The sequence below is a fragment of the Myotis davidii genome, unplaced genomic scaffold, assembly GCF_000327345.1.
Source record: "Myotis davidii unplaced genomic scaffold, ASM32734v1 scaffold262, whole genome shotgun sequence".
Lineage (NCBI taxonomy): Eukaryota > Metazoa > Chordata > Mammalia > Chiroptera > Vespertilionidae > Myotis > Myotis davidii.
The window spans coordinates 75,634-97,880 of record NW_006293541.1 but is presented as its reverse complement, the minus strand read 5'-3'; the positions used below and the strand labels follow the sequence as shown (position 1 = coordinate 97,880).

The window sequence follows — 22,247 nt, the reverse complement described above, 5'->3', positions numbered from 1 at the left end:
CACGCCCCGCACTGGAGATCAAGCCTACAATCTGGGCATGTGCCCTGACTGGGAATCAAACCATGACCTCCCGGTTCATAGGTTGACAACCGCCGGGCCATACTGGCTAGGCTAACCTGGTTCCTTTTTTTTATTTCTCTCTCCCTTCCTTCCTTCCTTCTTTCTTTCGAAGAGCAGCTGTTCACATCTTTTAGCATTTCACATTTGTCTGACTTGTAAATTGCCATGTGTCAGAATTATGGCTCTGTAATTGCTAAAATATGATCTGCCAGGTTATTTGAATATAATTACTTTTTGAAGTAATTGTGACCACAGAACATCTTTTTTACATGAGGAGCTGTACATCACTTGAAATTGCCTAAATGATGTCTTATCTGGTGTACAAATCCCAGGTCCCTACTGTTTTTAATAATATGGTGCCACTGAAGGGGTGGAGGTAGAAAGGGGGAGAAAGGCATTGGCCTAAGATAACCACTACATGAATTGCTTTGTGATTTTTATTTATGGGGAATCCTCATTTTGGGAGCCAAAGGGCCACTGCACTCAGAAAAACAATCCAGTAAATGTATTTTGTCTCATATTTTGTAGCAGTTAATTATCAACCATTAAAAAATATCTTTGATACTTGAAACTGTTGCTTATAGAGTATTTTTGTTAAAAGGTGATTAGCTCTTGCATTTAACGATGCTTAATGTTAAGATCAACTTCTAGTCAGGTTTCCTATAAAAGAAACCAGGTAATATATGTACATAAACCACAGAAATAGTATACCAAACTATTTAAAAATTAGTGTTTTCTACTTAAATTATTGTTTAGCTTACGACTTCTTGGGGCATTTGTAAAAACAAGTGAAATTCAATAAGGTTTTTGATTATTTCTGTAACCAGAGATAGTTTTTACAATTGAAATAACATTTCAGTTAAACAAAACATTGCTAAGTACTGATTTTTTATTAATAGTTGCCTTCTATGCCCTAGCTGGTTTGGCTCAGTGGATAAGAGTGTCGGCCTGTGGAGTGAATAGTCCCAGGTTTGATTCCAGTTGGGGGCATATGCCCGGGTTGCCGAATTGATCCCCAGTGAGGGCATGCAGGAGACAGCCGGTCAGGGATTCTCTTTCATCACTGATGTTTCTCTACCTTCCTCTCTAAAATTAATATATATATAAATATATATATTTTAAAGTTGCCTTTCTGTAAATTATACTTGTTCTGAAAAAGGTGTAATGAATGCACTGATAAAAAGGTTTCTTAAGTTTTATTCTGTTCGATTTTGTTTTAGTGAGAACTAATGATAAAATTCTCTAAATTTTTATTTTCCTGTGTAATTACTCCTTTCATTTAAATAGCTGGTAGCTTATGGCTTTTACCTGTAAAGATAGAGATGCACAGCAAGCAAATACATTTGAGAGGACTACACTGGAAGTGTTCATTGAATAGACTCTTGGATTAGGAGCATCTTATCCTATTTAATATTAAAAGTGGATTTTACACTAAGAACCTTTCTTAATAAAAACTTTATGGTTTTTCCTGATTATAATTCTTTTTATATTTTTACTGATTTCAGATGAAGGGAGAGGAAGAGATAGAAACATCAATGATGAGAAGCATTGATCAGCTACCTCCTGCAGGCCCCCACAATCCCTGCATGTGCCCTGACAGTTTAAACCGTGACCCCGGCTCATAGGTCCGTGCTCAACCATTGAGTCACACCGGCCAGCCTGATTATAATTTCTTAAATGTAAATAAATTTTTTTTCCTCCTAAGAATACACTTAATTGTCAGGGCTGTATCCCAGCTCTGCTGAGACGGGTTTTCCACGTGTCTGGGGATCCCACCCCCCTTTTGCAGACAGCACAGGTTTCCCTAAGGCTCAGGGAGATGTCCGGCTGGTCACTTGTTCCTGAAACTCAGGGGTTCCCCCCGGCCCCCGTGGGGTGCGCCCCACACGGGCCACCGCTTCGCATCTCCCCCAAACCACGCGGCCGAGCATTCCCCCCAGCTCCGCTTGCCAAAGTCGGAACTACGGGAGCCCGCGGGGCACAAGCTCATCACCCGCCGAGCCAATCACGAGGCGTAGCCGGCCGGCCTGCCCGGTGATAGGCATTCGCGGCCCGTGCCGCACGCTCCCATTGGCTCCCGGTGCCGGGATCTACGGCGGGACTGCGGAGGCTCTTCGAAAATGCCGGGCGGGGCCAAGCGGCGGGATTGGCAGGCCAGGGACCCCGCCCCTTCCGCTTCTCAGGCCTGACCTTCCGGCCGCTGGGTCGCGCGCGGATCCGACATTGAGGCGTCCTCACGATTCGGTCCGACCTTCCCCCCCTTTCGCGGCATCATGGTGGCCTACTGGCGACAGGCTGGACTCAGGTGGGCCCGGGCCTCGGGAGGGGAGCTCGGGGCGGCCGGGTCAGAGGTCACGCGGGCGCGTGGGGGTCGGGAGGCGAGCGCGCCCAAGATGGCGGCATTCCGGGGCTTAGGGCCGGCCGGCTGCTGCTGGGAGCGGGCACAGCCTCGTGGGGGCCGCGCGCGCGAGCATCTGCGCGCCTACGTGGGGTGCATCCCCGCCCCCGGCGCGACTCCCCCCAGAGACGGCGGCTCTCAGCGCAGGCCCTTTGCCCTTCTCACGACATCGGTTGTCAAAGTGGCAGGTGACATACAACGTGGGAGCTGGAAGATTGGGGGACAGCCTCTGGATGTGGCCACTGCCAGCCGTTTCTGGGTTTGCCTTCCAGCATCAAATTGGGGCCCCTGACGATGGTGCACACTTTGTATGTTTATGGTACATTAACTGCGTTGCTCTTACCTGCAGAGAGCCCTGCGCACAGGTGGCGGTGGCTCCTGGACGCTCCCTGCGGAACCCGTTTGAGGACATAGCAGCTAGTGTCCCGGGGAGAACCCCTCTGGGTGCTGTGTGCCCGGTCCCTCCTGGTTCCTCTGGCCCGAGTGACACACCTGTTCACCTGTCCGGATAAAGTAGCACCTCCTAGTGGCGCCCGTGGGTTGAGGCTGGGAGACGCCCCAGCAGCCCCAGAGCGCCTGACTGCAGAACTGGGAGGAGGGTAGTCCCAGGAATGGGCACCGTTTATTAACACGTTAAGCCCCGTGTCAGTCCCTGTGACTGACACCACACTTTCCGTGTGAAGCGCCTACTGTGTGCGGGAAGGGGTGACTCATGCTTTTCACACTTTGTCTCGGCCCAGGTGGGGCGAGTGTAATTACCCGTCTGTTTTATTCTATTGTTTCTCTGGGTGAATAAACGAGCTGAAAGATTGAACAGCCTGAAGGTCACCCAATTAGTAAGAGTGGAAGCAGGCATTGGAACGCCCACCTCTTGGCCAAAAAAAAAAACCCTAATCTGAAAACATGAGAAAATAGACAGCATCGCTCCCCCCTCACCCCCCTTCCTGTTTTCAAAAAGTGTACAAGTGAGCTGACATCTTGAAAATAAGATGTTGATGGGCCTCCATCTACCAAACAGGAAGCAGGCCGTTAGACATTTTGCTAGAATTGATGATATTCTCAAAGGACTGGTGCAGTTTAATTTGGAAACCTTGATTGGGAAGTATGTTTAATGGCAGAATTGTGAAACAGGATCCAATATTCTCAGGAAAACCTTTAAATAATTAATCAGAGGGAGAACTTTTAATTCAAAATAGTTTTTTTCTCTTTTAATTATACATACTTGTCGGAATAATATAAAAAGTTTCAAGTAGAGAAATTGGGGGGCATCCCTCATGTTATAGACTCCATTAATATTTTGGTCTGCTTCTTGTGCTATGTGATTTAAGAAAATATATATGCATATTTTATTTTTTAATATATTTTTATTGATTTCAGGGAGTAAGGGAGATGGAGATAGAAACATCAATAATGAGAGATAATCATTGATCAGCTGTCTCTTGCACGTTCCACACTGGGGATCGAGCCCACAGCCCAGGCATGTGCCCTGGCCAGGAATGGAACCATGACCTCCTGGTTCATAGGTCGAGCTCAGCCACCGAGCCACGCCGGCCAGGCTGTGCATCTTTTATTTTAAGTTAATATTTATTAAAGAGGGGAAAACAACATAAAGGACAAAAACTAAAGCCCACCCATCCTATCACCAGTGAAGACTATGGTATATTTCTTCCTGGTCTTCTTTTCCTTTGTATGGATTCCTGTTGGCATTGTCATTTCTAAGTCCAGTTCTGTAATAATGGACCCTCAAACCAAAGTTGAAAATATAGGAAGAAAAAGAAAACCAGTTACACAACCAATCTGGCTGGTTCCTTGATAATTAACTCTGGATCGTGTCTCATTTTCTCCCAGCTACATCCGCTACTCCCAGATCTGTGCCAAAGCAGTGCGGGATGCACTGAAGGCTGAATTCAAAGCAAGCGCCGAGAAGACTTCCACCAGCAGCGTCAAAATTGTGAAAGTGAAGAAGGAATAATGTGTAAGTTCTGATTGAGTTAGAAGAGGTGCATTTTAAATTTTGAGAGTATTTTTTAAAAAAAGTAATTTTACTTTTGAACTTGTCCCATTTTTGGCCAATTAGTCCATGTAGAAGTTGGTGGGATAATAATGTGTAAAGCATACGGGTAGTACAAGTCCCTTGGCAAATCAAAGAATGTCATCTGGGGCCCTGACAAGCAGAAGCAATTGGCACATTGATTTTCAGCTCATTTAGCAATGCTTAGGTAGAGATCCATCTCATTTTAATTAAACTTGTTTCATTTGCTGCAAGTGCAGGCCAGGTCCTGCCATGTATCAGGCAGGAGAATCTGCAAGACCCTGCAGTGAGCCCGCTTGGCCGAATGTGCTGTGCTCTCCGGGGGTCTGGCCATTCCACTTCTCCAAAGATGGTGGCAGTGATAAGTGCCCTTTTGCACCGCACAAGACAGTCCTCCTGTACATTGGGTCAGTCAGACCTTTGTGCTCTGAACTTCTAAAGTGATTTGCTCTAAAAACCATTTTTTTGAACATTCTTATTTCAAAGATAAGTGAAATAAATTACCAGAGAGATGTTTCCCAGATTTCGTTTTCTTGTTTTGCTTTTCAAAAAGCTTCCGACCCGCAGTAGCAGGGAAATGTGATAAATATTAATCCTTTGGCAGCTTGTGGTTATGAGCAATTTTACTTATTGGAACTGTCTCCCCTAAGCGCTTCTCATTTTCATTTTGAATTAGTAAATATTTTATTACCAGTCTAGAGATACAGTGTTTTGAATTTAGTCCTTTTTCTAGGGGCTCTCTGTATAATCTCATAATTCTGAGTGATGAGACCAGGTTTTATGTGGGGTTGTTTTGTTTTTAACAGTGAGCTAACTTACAGAATCACAGCCCTGCTCTGCAGCGTAGTCTAGTCTAGACTCTAGCTAAACCCGAATCTCACTCCCATGACCTTGTGATATCCTTGGGTCAGGAAGCAGCGTCCAGATCCGGAAACAAAACGTTGGCCATTCTCTGTATGTCCTGCAGGGGATTCGGCCCCCACCCCATCAGCACAGGGGGTTTTAGTGTCTTTTAAAGGCAAAGTAGTTTCTTTATTGCTAGGCAAGGGTTTGATTTTACTTAGGGAAGTAAGTGCCTGTTGAGCTAAGGCCCTGCCAAGAGCCAGGGCTCCTCATCAACGAGTGCATTGAAGCCACAGTTATGTTATGTAATTCGCTATAAGGAGGTTATTTCCCCCATTCGTGTTGGGTTTTCAAGAAAACACAGAGGACTAGCAACTTCTGCATTTTCTTTTTTCTCCTAGACCCTGACTAAAGCCTGAATGCTACATTTTCAAGGTGAAGATGTGTGGGCACAGGTTATAGCAGATTGAAAACGATCACACTTCATGGGGAAAGTAACACCTGTCTTGTTGATGGATTGACATTGCCAATAAACTGAAACATGCTCCCCTCCGGCTGTTGTGTTGGTTTCTGTCGGACTTGTTCTTTTTCTTCATGGGAACTGTCTGCACAACTGCTGGGCCGTGACCCTGGGAACCGAGGTGTCTCAAGTAGGGGAAGCAGATTTAATATCCAGGGACCAAAGAGATACAGGAAACAGTTTGAAAGTGTCTCAAAATAGAAAGTACTCTTTTTCATGACATTAACTGACAGACTATGTCATTCAGGCCCTGGCTGCCCCTTATCTTTGAATCATGGAGGTCGTGTCAGAGCGTCCTGCTTGGTGCAGGCCACCGTCTCTCTGGGTAGTGTGCTGCTTGGCCAGTAGCTTAAATGAAAATAATAACTCAAGTCCTCGATTAGAAGGAAAATACTAAGTTGTAGTATTTATGTTTTTCTTGTGCACTTAAACCTTGTCTGATGAATGAACCTTTACATTCTGGGAGTATTGCTCATAGGAAATGAGGTGCAGCCTCAGTCACCAGCTTATCGAACTAATGGCCGAGCTGAAATTAAAATCCAGGCTCCTAACTGCCGTCTCGGGTGATGATTACAACAGTTAGATGGTGTTTGCGAGGTGACTCATTTAGTCATTAAATATTTATGGATGAAGTATTATTGTAAGTGTCTTGTTTTTATCTCTCTTTGAAACTTGGAAGCACTTGGCAGAGTAAAACTTCGTTGCAGCATTAACTGCTTAATTTTAGCTGTTTTTGGAGAATAGAGAACTAAGTTTGAACAGGAAATTTTGAAACACGTTCAGTTCCTGCCCTGGGACCAGTTCTCACCACAGCACTTAAGCTAATAATGATTTTAGCAGGGCCAAGAAGGAGCCCAGAAAATGTCTGTTCTCAGCTGTGGAGAAGACTCCCTGCCCCGGGACCTTGACCTGTAGGTTTTATTTAATTCTCAGCACAGGGCATGCCGGGAGCAGTGGGAGAGCAGTGGGAGAGCGGGGCTAAAAGCCACTTAAAGCTCCTGTGGTCCTTTGCCCTGGGCTGTTGTCCTGCTGTTTTGAAGTCTGGGCACCTGGGTTGTTAGGTGATGGAGGGACTAGGAAGCATCATTCATACAAACAGGAGTCAGTGACTCATGAGGCCTTTAGGCCTTTTTGATAACCAGACAATGAGGGGCAGGCAAAGAGCTAATTTCCAGCCAAGTCATTAGAAATGAGTCATTTATTAGGGAGGCAAATGTGATTATTGGAGGTGAGACTTAGGGACAGGCTTGTGACATGGCAAGGATTATAAGGGAACTGAATAAAAGATAAATTTTTTGCCAGCAAAAATACCCTGAACTGATAACTGATTAAATAAACTGCATCCAGCCCTGCTGGGTAGCTGGCAGAAGTGTCCAGGTTACCAGGGGCCCCAATCAGATCTAGTTGTGGATATTGTAGTCACTGGTTGGGGTGGTTGAAGCTGTTGTTAATCTCTTGCAGTGCTCTGGGCTGGGAGGTGAAGGCATCGGACAAACTCTAAAATTCGATTCTACTATGTTGGTCTCTGAGAGACCAATGTCACTGTAACGACCATACTACTAAATAAAACGGCTCTTCAAAATCAGAGGGGACAGATTGCTTTTGGATTCTGGATTTTTAATTTCATCTATTTCTACCATACGAAAGAGTAGGCTGATGGGATGCATTTTGAAATATTTTTAACTAAAAATTAATCTGGGTGGTTAGACTCCAAGAAAAGCAATTTATTTAGTTTGAAATAAAGCAATTGAGCCATTTAAAATTGAATTTCTTTATACTTTAATGATTAATATTGAGCAAACAAAAATCTTTATAGTAATATAAGTCAGCAGAAGTCTTTTTCTTTTTAATTTAGATTTATATCCTTCCTCCCATCCACTTAATTGCCTTTTTAGATTTGAGGAGGAAAGTGCTTGAGGAAGCATGAGTATGAATTCTTAGGTAATCACAGGTTGTAGGACTTTTTAGCATCTAAGGAAGTTCACAGCTTCAAAGTAAGAGCTTACAGGTGCAGCTTCTTATTCAATCTGATTGTGGTTTTAGTGATTCTTGAACCTCAAGTAGAAAGTGTTTAAAACTTTTCTTTTTCATTTTGTAAATAGAAGGCTTGCTATACTGTCGACCGCAAGATTTTAATTTTCTCTTGGCAATTTCAGTCATTTCCTTTGATGCATTTATGAAAAGTAATGTTTCCCAGAATGAGCTATGTCTTTCCCCCAAGCCCCCCAAACCTGCCTGCACCTGCTGCCTCATTATTATTGCAAATTATAGAAGCAAATCGGGAGGCGAGGACCTAGTGTCCGCAAGTGAATCCCTGCTGTCCGCGGAGCAAACAAGGTAGAGCTCAGTGGTAATTGTAGGCCATTAAACCTTTAAGGCCCTCAGGGCCGGCAGCATGTTAGAAATAGGTAAGCTGTAATTAAGTTACAGGCGATTTGATTATGCTCTTGTGTTTGGTCCTGTTGCAATGAGAGCAGATTAAAACCATGTGATGGTTAAAGCTGTGTCATCCTGCAAACATCATGACAACTTCTGCAAATTAATCTGAACTGTAAAAGTTCCCTAATGAGATGATGTCCTCTGTAACCAGGAGGGACGTTGCCGAGCCCACGCTGTGCCCTTCTGAGTGAGCAGGGGCTGGCCTCGTGCTCAGAAGGTGGTGACCGGATGGGAGTGGGCAGGCCATTCCAAAGTAGCCTTAGTGATTCTCAACCTTCCTAATGCCACGACCCTTTAATACAGTTCCTCATGTTGTGGTGACCCCCAACCATAAAATTATTTTCGTTTCTACTTCATAACTGTAATTTTGCTACTGTTAGGAATCGTAATGTAAATATCTGATATGCTAAATGTGTTTTTCCGGTGGTCGCGACCCACAGGTTGAGAACCGCTGCAGGTCTTTGGTTGACCACCAAAGAGAGTGGTCAATGAGGTCCCAGAGTCTAACACTAGTAAGAAACGTAAATAGCACATGTATGTGTCGAAAGCTGGTAACAAGGCATGGGTTGGTGGGTATTCCTGAGTTTTGTTCCTGAGTTTTGCCTGTCATTTCTGCTTTGGGTTTTGGCCTGCACTTTTCTCCCCTTCCTTTCCCCCTTTCCAGTCCAGTCGGTGGCTGCGTTGTGCACAGGGACTACACAATTTCCTGGTGGGTGTTGACTCACTTGCCTCAGCTGTGTGACTCCCCATTACCACTTGGTCACCTGGCTTTCCTGGAAGCCAGCAAGTGTGAGAGGTGGGGTGCTGGGCAGAGTCCTAGCAGCCCGGGCCACCGAGTCAGGAGTCCAGATGCACTGAAGTTACAAGGTACCATCCTCCCCACATATCATGTGCTGTCCTGCTGCCCGCGCGTGCTGTTCATACAGTAAACAAAGTTGTAGACAAAGGGAATCCTTTGTGATAAATTCACTTTACTATTCAAAGGAGTGCAGACAATGTGCATGGACTACAGCGCCAAAGAAGAGCCTGAAGCCATCGGTGATGTCCCCGCCCCGCCCCCTGCCCCTGCCCCTGCCCATGTCTGTGTCCGAGCTAGCGCTGAGTGGCTGTGTGCAGTGTCCTCGGTGCTGCCCAGCGGAGCAGCCTTGGGATTGCTGCCCAGAGCACTCATGTGGAGAGCCGCCCCCGTGCCCGCCTTTCTTGGTTAACCCTCCTTATCCTCTGCTTCCATTTCTGCCTCCCCCACCACCTCGTCATCCTCCTCCAGACCTGCTTTGGCGTCTTGAATCTGCTGGTACTCGGACACCAGGTCATGGATGTTGCTCTCGGCCTCCACAAACTCGTCGATGTCCATGCCCTCGCCCGTGTACCAGTGCACGAAGGCCTTCCTCCTGAACATGGCCGCGAAGTGCTCGGACATCCTGGTGAACAGCTCTTGGATGGCAGTGCTGTTGCCGATGAAGGTGGCGGCCATGCTGAGCCCGGGGGGCGGGATGTCACAGACGGCCACCTTGACGTTGTTGGGGATCCAGTCCACGAAGCAGCTGCTGCTCCGGGTCTGCACGGTGAGCATCTGCTCGTCCACTTCCTTGGTGGACATCTTCCCTCGGAAGATGCAGGCCACGGTCAAGTAGCGGCCGCGCCGGGGGTCACAGGCAGCCATGGTGTTGCGGGCATCAAACATCTGCTGGGTGAGCTCAGCCACCGAGAGGGCCCGGTACTGCTGGCTGCCCTGCGCCGTGAGCGGGGCGAAGCCGGGGATGAAGAAGTGCAGGCGGGGGAAAGGGACCATGTTCACGGCCAGCTTGCGCAGGTCGGCATTGAGCTGGCCCGGGAACCGGAGGGAGGTGGTGATGCCACTCATGGTCAAGGACACCAGGTGGTTGAGGTCTCCGTAGGTGGGCGTGGTCAGCTTCAGGGTGCGGAAGCAGATGTCGTAGAGGGCCTCGTTGTCGATGCAGAAGCAGGCGTCGGCGTTCTCGATCAGCTGGTGGATGGACAGCACGGCGTTGTAGGGCTCCACCACCGTGTCCGACACCTTGGGCGAGGGCATGACGCTGAAGGAGTTGAGGATGCGGTCGGGGTACTCCTCCCGGATCTTGTTCATGAGCAGCGTGCCCATGCCTGAGCCAGTGCCCCCGCCCAGCGAGTGCACGATCTGGAAGCCCTGCAGGCAGTCGCAGGCCTCACTCTCGCCCCGCACCACGTCCAGGACGCTGTCCAGCAGCTCCGCTCCCTCCGTGTAGTGGCCCTTGGCCCAGTTGTTGCCAGCCCCAGAGTTACCTGTGGCAGAAGACACGTGGTTATCTACCCAGAGGCAGAGGAGGCAGGGTGGAGAGAGGAGGACGCCATCAGCAGGCATCCTTCTCTCATCCCAATGGAACCTTCCAGAAAAACCTACCGTGGACAAAACTGTCTGGTTGAAAGAGGCTTCCCAATTTGCTAGACCGGATGCTGTCCATCGTCCCAGGTTCCAGGTCCACCAAGACGGCTCGGGGCACATATTTCTTATCTGTGCAGAAAGATACGAAGAAGTCAGCAAACTATTGTTTTTTCTAAAAGTTAATGTTTCACCCTAACCAGTTTGCACAGTGGACAAAGCGTCCGCCTGGGGACTGAAAGGTCCCCAGTTCGACTCTGGTCAAGGACACGTGCCTGGGTTGTGAACTCCACTCTCAGTAGGGAGTGTGCAGGATCAGTGATTCTCATCATTGATGTTTCCATCTCTCTCCCCCTCTCCCTTCTTCTCTGAAATCAAGAAAAATATTTATAAAATAAAATAAAAATTAATGTTTCATCAAAATGGAACCTTGTGAGACCGCCCCCCCCCAGAAAAAAATGGTGTCTTTGGTAAACAGAGATTCGCAATCACACCCAGACCCTGACAATACACAAATCTACAAATGCCTTAAAAATTATGTTTCCATTATTGTTTTGTTATGTTGCCAACGACAGAGATTCTGTTCCTATTGGAAGTGCTGCTGGTTTTTACTTAAAAACCAAATGGGAAGGCTGGTGCTTAAACTGCACGTGTTAAGACATGCCCCCCCCCAACCCCCCCCCCCCCCTTAGTGACTTCTTTGAACAGGGCGGGGGAAGGGGACCATTTGCCTGTCATCACTCAGTGTCCTGTGGAGGTGCCCAGACGTCACCCATGGACATCTCGTGGTCCCCTGTGAGCACTGGCCGCCCCGAGCACAGCATCCTACCGTGGGCCTCGTTGTAATACACGCTGATCCTCTCCAGCTGCAGGGCACAGTCCCCGCCATAGCTCCCAACCGAGTCGATGCCGTGCTCCTCACCAATCACCTCCCAGAACTGAAAGCAGAGGAGGGGTGGTCAGTGCGCAGAGGGACTCGAAAAAGGCTTTGTTGGCTGCAGGTGGGACAGGAAGACTGGAGGTGGCCCGGGCCTGCCTCCCTGGGTCTCCCAGCCTGTCCCTTCCCAAGACGTGTTTTTGGTCCTTTTCATAAGTCCTCTCCGTGGCATCATTCCTTTGTGCCTCTCCTACACAGGCATCCGAAGACTGCATTCCATACCCACCTGCATTCCCCAAATGAACTGTCAACATACATGAAGTTGGATTTTGCTCTTACTAAATTCAGGCTGTTGTGTACCTTAAAGCTGTTGTTTAGCATTGCACATCACAGTGTAGCTCTAAGCTCACCTGTAGTGCTCCAAGCATATACAGTATAGACTCCAGGCCCTAGCCGGTTTGGCTCAGTGGATAGAGTGTCGGCCTGCGGACTAAGCGGTCCCAGGTTTGATTCCAGTCAAGGGCACATACCTTGGTTGCAGGCTCCTTCCCAGCCCGGGTTGGAGGTTTATTTTCATGCAGTTTACCCAAAAGCCCATAAATGGGACATCTATGCCCAATGCAAGCAGTGTGCATTTTGATGATCAGGTGTGCACACAGTTAAAATCATGCACAGCTTACCCTCTTGTGACTGTTCGAAACACATTGCACCTTCAATCACAGACAGTACTTACTAATGTACAAACATGCCAAGCTCTCAGTATGGAAACAGTGACCAGACGCCCTCCTTTCATTGCCCTGGAGAAGCCCTTCGTCCCGTGCAATGAAAACATCTATGCTCAAGTCACCAGCCACCTCTTGTGAATGACGGCTCTGCTCCGACCATGGTCTTATTTGCAGTAAGTTACCAACACTGTTCAGGGTGTGGAAGAATCAATGAAGTTAAGTTCTGTGACACCACAAATTAGGTATAACTTCAAGTTCTTAGGGACCCAGATAATAAGTAGTTGCTGTGGTTCTGGAGTGAGAGCGAGGACCCTATCTGGACTGCTCTCCCTCTCAAGGGCCTCCGTGCACATTATCTTGCAGCGTCAGGGCCGTGGGGGCTTGGGCCTCCTCTGTGGGCTGTAGTTTGAACATCTTATCACTGTCGTGTGGAAGGCTGATGCTTCCCTTCGAGCAGTCATCGTCTTTGTCCCAGGGTTTAAACCCCTGCGTTCAAAGACTGGTTTCTGCATAGCAGCAGCAGCCACAGCAAAAGAAAGTGGGACACGGCCCAGTGTCCATCGGGGATGAATGGTAACAAAATGCAGTCCACCCACACAAGCGATATTCAGCTTTAGGAAAGGAAGGGGCCTGGCTGGGTGGCTCAGTTGGTTGGAGCATCGTCTGGTGCACCAAAAGGTTGTGGGTTCACTCCCAGTCAGGACATATACCTAGGTTGCAGGTTCGATCCCCAGTCTGGGGCTTCTGGGAGGCAATCGATTGGTATTTATCACATCATTGTTTCTCCCTTCCTCTCTGAAATCAATGAGAACGTCCTCAGATGAGGATTTTTTAAAAAGAAAAGAAGGAAATCCAGTCACCTGCTATAGCCTGGATGAACCTGAGGACATTGTGCTCAGTGCCTGATGACTCAACTTACATAAGGGACCTAGAGAAGTCAAACTGAGACGGAGTCGGCTGGTGGGGCCAGGGCTGGGGAGAGGAATGCAGGGTTACTATTTAGTAGGGACAGAGTTTCAGGTTTGCAAGAGGCACTGAGTGATGCTCTTTTAAATAGTTAAATACAACAGCCTGAATTTAGTAAGAGCGGAGGAGGGGAGAGGGATAGTTAATTTTATGCTGTCTTTCACCAGTTTTTTTTTTTAATTTTAAAGACAGTTTTAATACAGTTCATACTTGTAAAAGCAATTTAAAAACAGCAATGAGAACAATCAGGTACTATAGAATTGGTCATCTTCAGATTAGGGCTGGAGGCATTGGGCGCTCTCACTGTTTTCTTAGCATTACCAACTGAGCCAGGTCCTTTGAGACATTTTAAGAGGGGGAGAGAAAAACTCATTTATATTCCAGAGGGTCTATTTTAATTCTTATTGCTCCTGGGCACAAACCTTGTAGGTTTAGCTTTTACTTTTCTGTTGCATATTAAATGGAACAACAGTTGATCCTTTTTAACTTTATAACCTAAAGAGGAGGGAACGATGGCTTCATGATACGGTGGTGAACATTTCCCAACAAACTCTGGAAAACTGTTTGGACACAAATTACTGTTTTCAGATATAAAAAGTTCATTGCTTAAAGATGATAAAAGTAAAAATAGTTAATGTGTATCATACACAAGAGACTCCACAAAATTAATATGAATTAAATTAACCCTTTAAACCTTTGCGAATTCCTGAGTCTCTAATTAAAGGCTGTTTAATAATCAAACGCCCAGCAAGTGCATGCTGTCTGTTCAGCTACAGAGGGCAGTTTCTTGGTTGGCTGCACCATGGACCGCGGCGCCATGGACCGTGGTGAAGCTATTGCTAGGAATGCAGGCGCCTTACCTTGGATCCGATCTGGTTACCACACTGGCCGATCTGAATGTGCACAATTTCACGCATCCTTGCTTTGTGCCCAAGGGCAAGATCTTCACGGAATCCTCAGACCCTGGGAGAGACGCCCTTCACCAGTGTGAGCCCAACACGACTGGTCATTGCAGTGATGGGACCAGCTGACCCAGCTCCCCCCAGTGTGACCCACGGGTGTGTCCAGCCCAGGCCCAGCCCCAGCCCCAGCCCCAGCCCTCCTGTGCTCTGCCTATCATCCTAGTGAAGGGGGTTTTCTTTTCCTCTCCCAGCGCAGAATATTGCCTGGTCATTTCCTAGAGTTCAAGACCAAAGGCTGCCTTTGCGCACGGTGCCCGGCGGTCCAGCACCAGCTGTGGGCTTGCGAGATGGACTCTTGGCTTGTGGTGTGACAGCTGAGCCTGGCCCCTCATCACCCTTTCTGGCCCTGCGTTCTGTTGTCCCCTTTGCTCTTGTCCTGCTGGCTGGGCTCATTGCCTGCCAGTGGTTTCCTTGAGCAGACCAAGAGCGCTCCGGGGGCCAGCAGGACGCCCACCCACACTTCCATTTCGCTAAGGCCCAGCCGAGGGCAGCCGGACTGGGAGGTGCAGAGGATGGACCCGCTCTCCCAGGACCTCGGCGTGCTTCCCTGAGCTCCCAGCAAACAACTTGCAAAACCAGGCCCAGGCCCCCCTCCCCCCGCCGCCCTCCTACCCACAGCCAGCCCTGCCCAGCAGCACAGAGCCCCGGGGGTGCAGGCAGGGCCACATCTCAGTCTGAGCCCTGGCACGTGTGCACCTGCTTCCCGAGGCCTCTTCGGCCTTTGCCAGGGACCCCGAGGCGGGCCCTGGTCATTGAACAGCTACCAACCGGCACCTGCCCTATGCCGGGCACACCTTTGGGAGCTGGGGGTTGGGGAATGGAGGAGACCGGTGCAGGCAGCCCCTGCATCCCGGGGCTCTGAGGGGGTGACTGACTCAGGAAGGCAAGTCCCCAGGGTGTGGATTCAAAGGCAGGACTGAACTGGACTCAGCCCCAGAGCCCTGGTCCCTATCCTCCCTGCCCCTGACCTGACAGGTGATGTCGGTCGAGGGGTCAGCCCTGCCTCCCAAGCCTTTCCAGACCCTTGACTCCCAAACCCTGTGTCCCCCCGGCCTGGGCAGCCTGAGATGGGGGTACAGGGGATGGCGAAGAACAGTTGCTAACAATGGACTTGGGGGGAAGGGGTGATCAATAGCCTCTAGTCACTCCCACAGGCATTCACCCACAGGAAGGACCTGAGCTGTCCATTGAAAGCAACACCAAGAGGTGGGGGAGGAGGACTTGTCCCCTGGAGGCCGGCACGAGAGCCGCTCTAGTCTGCCACTGTCCGGAAGAGGCCCGTGACCCTGGGCCGGGCCTGGACCGGGCAAAGGCGCTGTGAAGGGCACTCCTCAGACAGTTGTGGGCATTGGAATACACGGCATACATTGCTCAATAGCACGGTGTCCATGTTGGAGTTCCTGCGTGAGATCGGGGCCTGGGGCTTATGCAAATAGAAATCCTTGTTTTCAAGAGACTGTGACGCACTCAGGGTCAAGAGTCACCAGGCCAGCAATTCAGTCGCAAACATTTAGGCAACACAATAAAAATGCGATCCGTGGAACGAGGTGACCCAGTGTGGCAAGATGTTAACAACAGGTGCCTTCCCCCAACGTGGCGCAGGGTTAGTGCTCCCGTAACACTTCTCCAGCTTGGCATTTCCTTCTGCTCAGATCGCAAGGACTGCAGGCGTCACAGAGGCCTCTGGTTCAAACCATGCCGCCCTCAAAGGCAAAGAGAAGGAAGTGTGAACTCAAGACGAAGGAATTCGGGTGTCCAGCAGTACTTTTCACAAATTAAAAAAAAAGCTTTCAGCTCTCATAGGTGTCACCCCACTCTCGTTCCCTGGGTGCCCTCTTCCCTCATCCCCTGCTGACCTCCCCACCTTCCCTGGCTCATCAGATTCCTACAAAGTCCCAGAGTCCCAGGGAAGCTCCCCTGTCACTTCCTGGAGCACCTTGACCTTCCCCTCAGCCCCAGGGTCACACACACACACACACACACACACACACACACACACGCCTGCGGCCCCAGCACTTTACTTGGTCCTGTTTGTTAATCACTTATCCTCATGCCTTATCTCCCGCCAGTCTGGAAACTGCCGCTATCTTTCCACCTTCGAGTCCCCCACCTGCCCCTTGGGTAACAGGGCCTCAGCAAATGTTTGCCGAGCGCACACAGACAGCTGGGCAAGTTTGAGCAGCCATGGCAAGTTTTCATAAAGGCAATAATGTATTTATTCAGAGTATGTCCTCAAGGGGCGGGGGGTGGAGGGGGGGAGGCTGGAGGATTTTTCCCTCCAACCCCTAAGTGGCTTGTTGATGGGTAACCGCAGGTGCTGTTAGAGGTGCTCACAGGGCCGTGTGGGCTGCGGGGACACAGCCAGGCGGGGGCTACTAGGTCTCTGTGCGGGCCCCCACCACCTCCACCCGGAGCACATTCCTCTTGGTCATCTCAGTTTGCTCAGGGAGGGGAGGTCAGGCTCCCAGATGGGCGCTTAAAAGGTTTTTCTGTTAATGGGGCAGTTGGCAAGAGGAGGGAAGAAGAGGAGCTGTTTGCTTTGAGCTGTTTGCTGGCAGTGTTTACTCAGTCTCGGCACTGCACTCAGCTTTGGACGCCGCTGGGGCGAGGGCAGATGCTGGGCAGGGAGCCCACGGCCCAGGGCCGAGGCTCGGCCGCTCTGGGCCTTCCTCCTGTCTGAACCTGAGTTTTCTCAGCCGCAACACGGGGTAGCGGTCGCCGGTTCGCTGTGGGGACTGCCTTTGCAGGCGGTGTTTTCCAAGTCTTCTTCCACGGGTGTTAGAGGCTGCGGCTCCCTGTATAGATGGCACCGTTCATTTCTAGATAGTGAGCACCTACTATGTGCCAGGCTGAGCTAGTTGTGGGCACAGAAGGCTGGCTGTCCGGGTTTAAAATGTCTGGGTGGGACAGGGTGGTGAGAAAGGCATGGGTCTGAAAGCGGCCACTCCGCACCCTTTTGTCCTGGTGACGGCAGCTGTGTGCCATGGCAAGAGCTCTCCCCGGAGGGCCCTTCTCAGACCAGGAGTGGCAGCCCCTCCTGGGACACTGCTCTGCTCTCCTCCCGGGAGGAAGGTGGCCCTCCAGCCAGCCCTGAACTGCAGCGAGGGATGGAGAGCGGCCGTCTGTGACGAAGGACAGTCCTTTGTCCCCCAGAGAAGGGCTGTGGCAAAGGCAGGTTAGCAGTGACTGCCCGGGAGTCAGAGCATCAGCGAGCATCACTGCAGAGGGCAGAGGGCAGAGGGCAGAGGGCAGAGCAAAAGCATCCCAGGGAATGCATGGTGGTGACACCACTGCATGCCAGGAAAGCCGCTGCCTGCAGACGCTGAAATGACCCTTAGTTGGGCCGCGAGAAGATGCGGTGGCAGCCAGCCCCTTCCTGCATGTCCCCGGGTCTATTATGGGAACAGAACTACGATGATAAGGAAAACCAAGTGTCACCAGAAACCCCAGATCGGCTGCTCCCAGACTTCCTCCAGGAGCTGCCCCCAGTGGTCAGATGGAGCCCCCCCATTTGACAAATGAAATATAATCAGGAAAAACACAGCACACTTAGAATTCATTGATTTCATCCGCCCCTCATCCTCTTCTGGGTACATCCAAGTTCCGTGAATAACTCCGAGGAGATTGTTGAATTACAGTGTTTGCTTGTGATTCAGAGGCAGAAATTTTTCCAAATGTCTTAGCAAGAAAATGACATCTGAGGGGCCATTATGAGTGAGTCAGCGGTGTGGGCAGATCAGCTGCACCGAGCTCCCCGTTCCTGTCCTCGGCTTCGGGGTGTCTCTAGCTGTGAGAGAAAGTTCTGGAGAAAGAATAAGGAATTCGCAGAGAGGAGGGACTGGGAGAGCATGGCTGTTTTTCCACAAGCCAGGCTGCCCGGCTTCATGGGGAAAGTTTAGACTTGGTCCCCCAGCTGAAAATCCCCATGGCACCCACACCACGCTGGCCTCGGGGCCACTCTGCACCCCCCGGCCTCCAGCCCAGCAGTGAGACACTCTGCAGCTCTGTGGGCACATCAGGGGTCAGAGCTGGGCTGTGCCATCTCCAAGGTGCAGGACGCACGCACGCACGCTCACGCACCTCCCCGAACTGCCGTGATTCCGCAGGGACACGTTCGCCTTCTCCACCAAGTCTCTCCCCGTCAAGGCGGACAGGACCTGATAAGCAACGTTCGGTGGCGGAAACAGAGATAAGCATAACACCGCCCGCACCTGGAGCTGAAATTAAACAGAAACCTACCCTTCCTCAAGCCCAGTGTTTGTCCAAGAAACCTCTGCTGCGCGCCTCTCAGAAATCCATTTGTTTATCCAACAAATACTGGCCAGGTGCTCTCTGGGGGTTCGAGGGACCTCAGGAAAGTAGGGAAGGGGGGCCCTGCTCTCCAAGGATGCAGACAGACAGCCCTGGTCCCCTTTCCACTGGCCTTTGCAACGTCCTCTGCCACCTCATTTGGGAATTTGAGGCTCAAAGAAGAAATCGGCTCACTCGAGTCCAAGAATGATGGCAGAGGCAGAGACGGGTCGGGCTGCAGGTCTTTGGGCCCCTATGTCCAGGGTACAATGTGAGGTGTTGGGAGGGGTCAGCCTGCTGGCCTCCAACCAGGCATCTGAGGAGCCCAGACCGCTTCCCTCCTCCTTCTCCTCACCCCTGGCCCACACCTGGGTCCTGCCAGCCCCACCTCCCAGACAGGCAGCCGTTGCCCGCTGTCACCATCTCTGCTTCGAGGCATCACCAGCTGCCCGTCCATGACCACAGCCGGCCCCACCTGTCCTCACCCTGCCTCCTTCCATCCCCTCCGCCCATGGCCACCAGAGGGATCTGATCGCATAAGCCAGGCCCTGCCCTTCAGGAGCCAGCTGCCACTGGGGAGAACTGCCCCCCTCACCACATCCCACGCTGCTCAGACCCTCAAAGAAGATGCGGGAGGGGCGGGGAGGGGGCTTGCGGAGACTGCGATGCAGGGCGGAGGGTCCACTCCTCCCGGGCTGTGCCTGCAGGAAGCGTGGCCGCGGGCGGTAGGCAGGACACAGCAGCTGTGCCCGCCGGAGGCCTGAGGGGTGTGTTTAGGGCAGCTGTGAGCTCTTCGTGACCTCACCGGTGTAGGCCAGCCACCCCTGCTGCCTCGTGCCCCTTGGCTTCTTCCAGGTGAGCACCCACCGAGCATGTTTGCCTGTGAGGACTTTGCGTAGTCTCTCCCGTCTGCCTCGCAAGTCCAGAACTTTCCATGCCCGTGTCCTCACCACCAGTCTCGGCTCCCTGGAGCGCCCTCCCCAGAGCCCATCTCTAGCCAGCCCCGTTCTACCCATTTCCAAGCCCTTTCGACTCCCGGGGGCTTCCTTTCTCCACGTGCCCCTTTCCCGAGTGTAAGCTCTTTGAAACCAGGGGCTGGCACAGTGGTTTGGCACATGCCAGGAGCTCAGCAGATACCTGTGACTGCCTGACTTCAGAGAGCCCCCGGATCTGACCACGAATGACCAAGACCCCTCAGACAGAGGTCATGGACAGCTCCCAGGCGGGCTCGACATTCTGCACTCCCCGTGGCCAACGTGCTCTGAAGGTCATGCTGACGGCCAACCTCACGAATGGGGTCCCAGGGAGGCAAGTGTGTGCAGCCAAGAGAGGGGTTAATGGTGATGCCTTTGGGGACAGCAGCAGGACGAGGTCACACCTGACCCACCCAATCGGAAGGCCTCCCCCACAAAGGCGTCTGGGATTCAGACTGAGCATCTGACCTCATGGCCACGTGGATGGAGAGGGGCCCTGCGGCTGCCAAGAACGCCGAAGTGCCCTGCGGAGCCAGACTTGCCTGGCAAGCAGGGTCGGCATCCCTCCAAACAAAACGGGTATCCAGGATGTGGCCAAACACAGGAATGTGGAGTAATGGCAAGTGTCTACAGCTTGCGGGGTGGGAGCCATGACACGGCCTGAAGGGAAGGGTGAAGGTTCCGAGGAAATTCCACAGACGCAGAAACAACCTGTCCGCACTCCCCTTCAGGTGGGGAGAGCTGGCCAGCCCGGGCCCAACTAGAAAGTATGTGTGCTCTTTATCGGGACGAAGGAAAATCGACCTTATTTTTAGAAATAATTGGTTTTTGTGTTGTGGCCTTGGATCTTGTGTGTGTCAGGAGACTTTATAGAGGAAAAGAAAAGAGGGGGGAACTAGATTCTAACCTGCCACCCATGAGCCTATGCCGAGTACAGGTCTCCTGACCTCTGTACTCAGTCTCACACCTATAACATGGGAAGATAGCAGCTGGCCCCACCTCCAACATCTAAAGAGGACAGATGATTCCCCGTCTGGAGACTATTCTAGAAAGTCATAGCCTCTGCCTTTAAGCACCACGAGGAACAGGTATGACTCAGTTACATCCAGGAGGAAAATGCCAGGGCACAGGTAGGCTTCCAGAGAGAGGACTTGGTAGTGGTTTCAGGGGACTCCACGTCTCAGCACCTGCAAGACTTGCCCCAGGTGGGACAGCAGGGCACACAGAGTGCAGGAGGGAGTGGCTGGAGCTGGGGGGGCCCTGCCCAGGCCCCTCTGCTCCAGGCTGGAGATGAGTCTTTATTACAAATGCCTTCACTGGACCGGCTGCCAGGTCGGCCAAGGCCCGACGCTGCGTTCAGGTGCACTTGCTGTGCGGAGAGAGGAGCAGGCCCTGGGAGGCCAGCCCCGCAGGCTCGTCCTCCTGCTGAGGCCAGCGGCCTTTCATGTTGATCTGCCTGCTCTTCCCTAGCAGTCACGCTGCAGTGCTCTGACCACAGTCTGCAGGCTGACACTTGGCTCAGGTTGGTCCAAGGCCACGCCCCCCTCAGAGCCTCAGCACCCACTGATTACAGCCAAGTTCACATGTGAAGGGCCCTGGGTCTGTAGGTCTGACCATCCGGGGGCTGGAGAGGCAGAGCGTGTCACACCAGACCTCACTCACTTCTCACCTTGCAAGTTGTGGTTTCAAATGTCTGGACTCCCTCCCCATCCTGCCGCCCGATTTCCCCATCACTTTCTGAGTCTGACTTGCTTGCGTGTCAGGGAAACGCTGGTGGGCCACAGCGAGACAACCCCGGGGTCCTCCCATCACCAGCCTGAGAGTCATCACCCCTCCCTCCGGCGAAGCTGCATTCCACAGGCCTGTGTGACCTCCCGCTGGAGGCCATGTGATCAGGCCAGCCTGCTGCAGGTCTGTGGGCGGCAGCATACGGCAAGCTTGGCCCTCAGAGCCCGGGGCCTGTGTGACTGCAGGTCACCTGCCAATGACAGCTTAGGGCTCGCCCAGGAGAGGAAGAGCACACCAGAGGGTGGGGCCGTGACCACACTTGAGCTCCCAGTGGCTTTTCAGGAACAGGGATGAAACTTCTGGGCTGAGAATGCCATGTCCGGGCTCCACCTGAGGCCTCGGCTGCTCGGACAGCCACTGCCGGACAGGTGTCCAGCCCCGTTGGGGTCCCATGGTCACTTCAGCGCTCCTAAGGTGGCCACGGAAATTGCTGGAAGTCTAGGAGGCAGTCATTTTGATTGTTGGGTGGGCACAGGCCCAGGAAGGGGCCTGCGGACCCCGGCCAAGGCCTGTGCGTACCCTTCCTTCCGGCGAGGCAGCGGCGCTGCGGCCTGGGCAGCAGGAGGGAGGGATGACTGTTCCGTTATGAAATCGAGGCCAGGGCTCCCCATTTCTGCTTTTAGTTCCGCATTTGACCCCGAAGAGCTGCGTCAGCAGGCAGCCTTCCCAGCATCTTGGAAGCCGGAATGCAGAGCCAAGGATTTCTGTGCCAAGGGAGCCCGGCACTGCCTCCTGCGAGGGGCAGCATCTCCTCAGAGGGCCCGGGCCCTCGCCAAGGGGGTGCAGAAAGCCAGGCCAGGGCAGGATTCTGCGGGGACCCCTGCCCCTTCCCCGCAGGCCCGGGCCCAGTGGGATGTCGGGACAGGGGCACCTCTCCAGGGCTGAGGGTCTCAAGCATCCAGGCTGCTGGGACATTCGGACAGGCGTCTCTGCCCCGCCCCAGGGCCCCTCGAGGTCTGGCTCCAATGTGCTCAGCAGGCCCCCAAACCCCGG

At 51.7% G+C, this 22,247-nt stretch overlaps 3 protein-coding genes across 3 annotated transcripts in view; 2 read left to right on the top strand and 1 right to left on the bottom strand.

Annotated features, from left to right (window-relative positions):
• The first annotated feature begins 2,225 nt into the window (after positions 1-2,225).
• Positions 2,226-5,887, top strand: ATP5E (ATP synthase, H+ transporting, mitochondrial F1 complex, epsilon subunit). The gene is made up of 3 exons (XM_006767243.2): positions 2,226-2,365; positions 4,307-4,433; positions 5,735-5,887. Exons 1-2 carry the CDS (start codon positions 2,334-2,336, stop codon positions 4,428-4,430), a joined length of 156 nt encoding a protein of 51 aa, XP_006767306.1. The 5' UTR covers positions 2,226-2,333; the 3' UTR covers positions 4,431-4,433; positions 5,735-5,887.
• A 3,356-nt stretch (positions 5,888-9,243) lies between these two features.
• Positions 9,244-14,303, bottom strand: TUBB1 (tubulin beta 1 class VI). The gene is made up of 4 exons (XM_006767242.2): positions 14,101-14,303; positions 11,502-11,610; positions 10,694-10,804; positions 9,244-10,575 (listed from the first exon to the last, which is right to left on the bottom strand). The coding sequence occupies exons 1-4, from the start codon at positions 14,155-14,157 to the stop codon at positions 9,497-9,499; spliced, it is 1,356 nt and encodes a 451-aa protein (XP_006767305.1). The 5' UTR covers positions 14,158-14,303; the 3' UTR covers positions 9,244-9,496.
• A 5,369-nt stretch (positions 14,304-19,672) lies between these two features.
• Positions 19,673-22,247, top strand: part of CTSZ (cathepsin Z) — a 10,076-nt gene continuing 7,501 nt past the window's right edge. The window contains exon 1 of the mRNA XM_015566210.1: positions 19,673-19,804. Within this exon, the coding sequence (XP_015421696.1) occupies positions 19,673-19,804 (132 nt within the window). The remainder of the gene's footprint in view (positions 19,805-22,247) is intronic.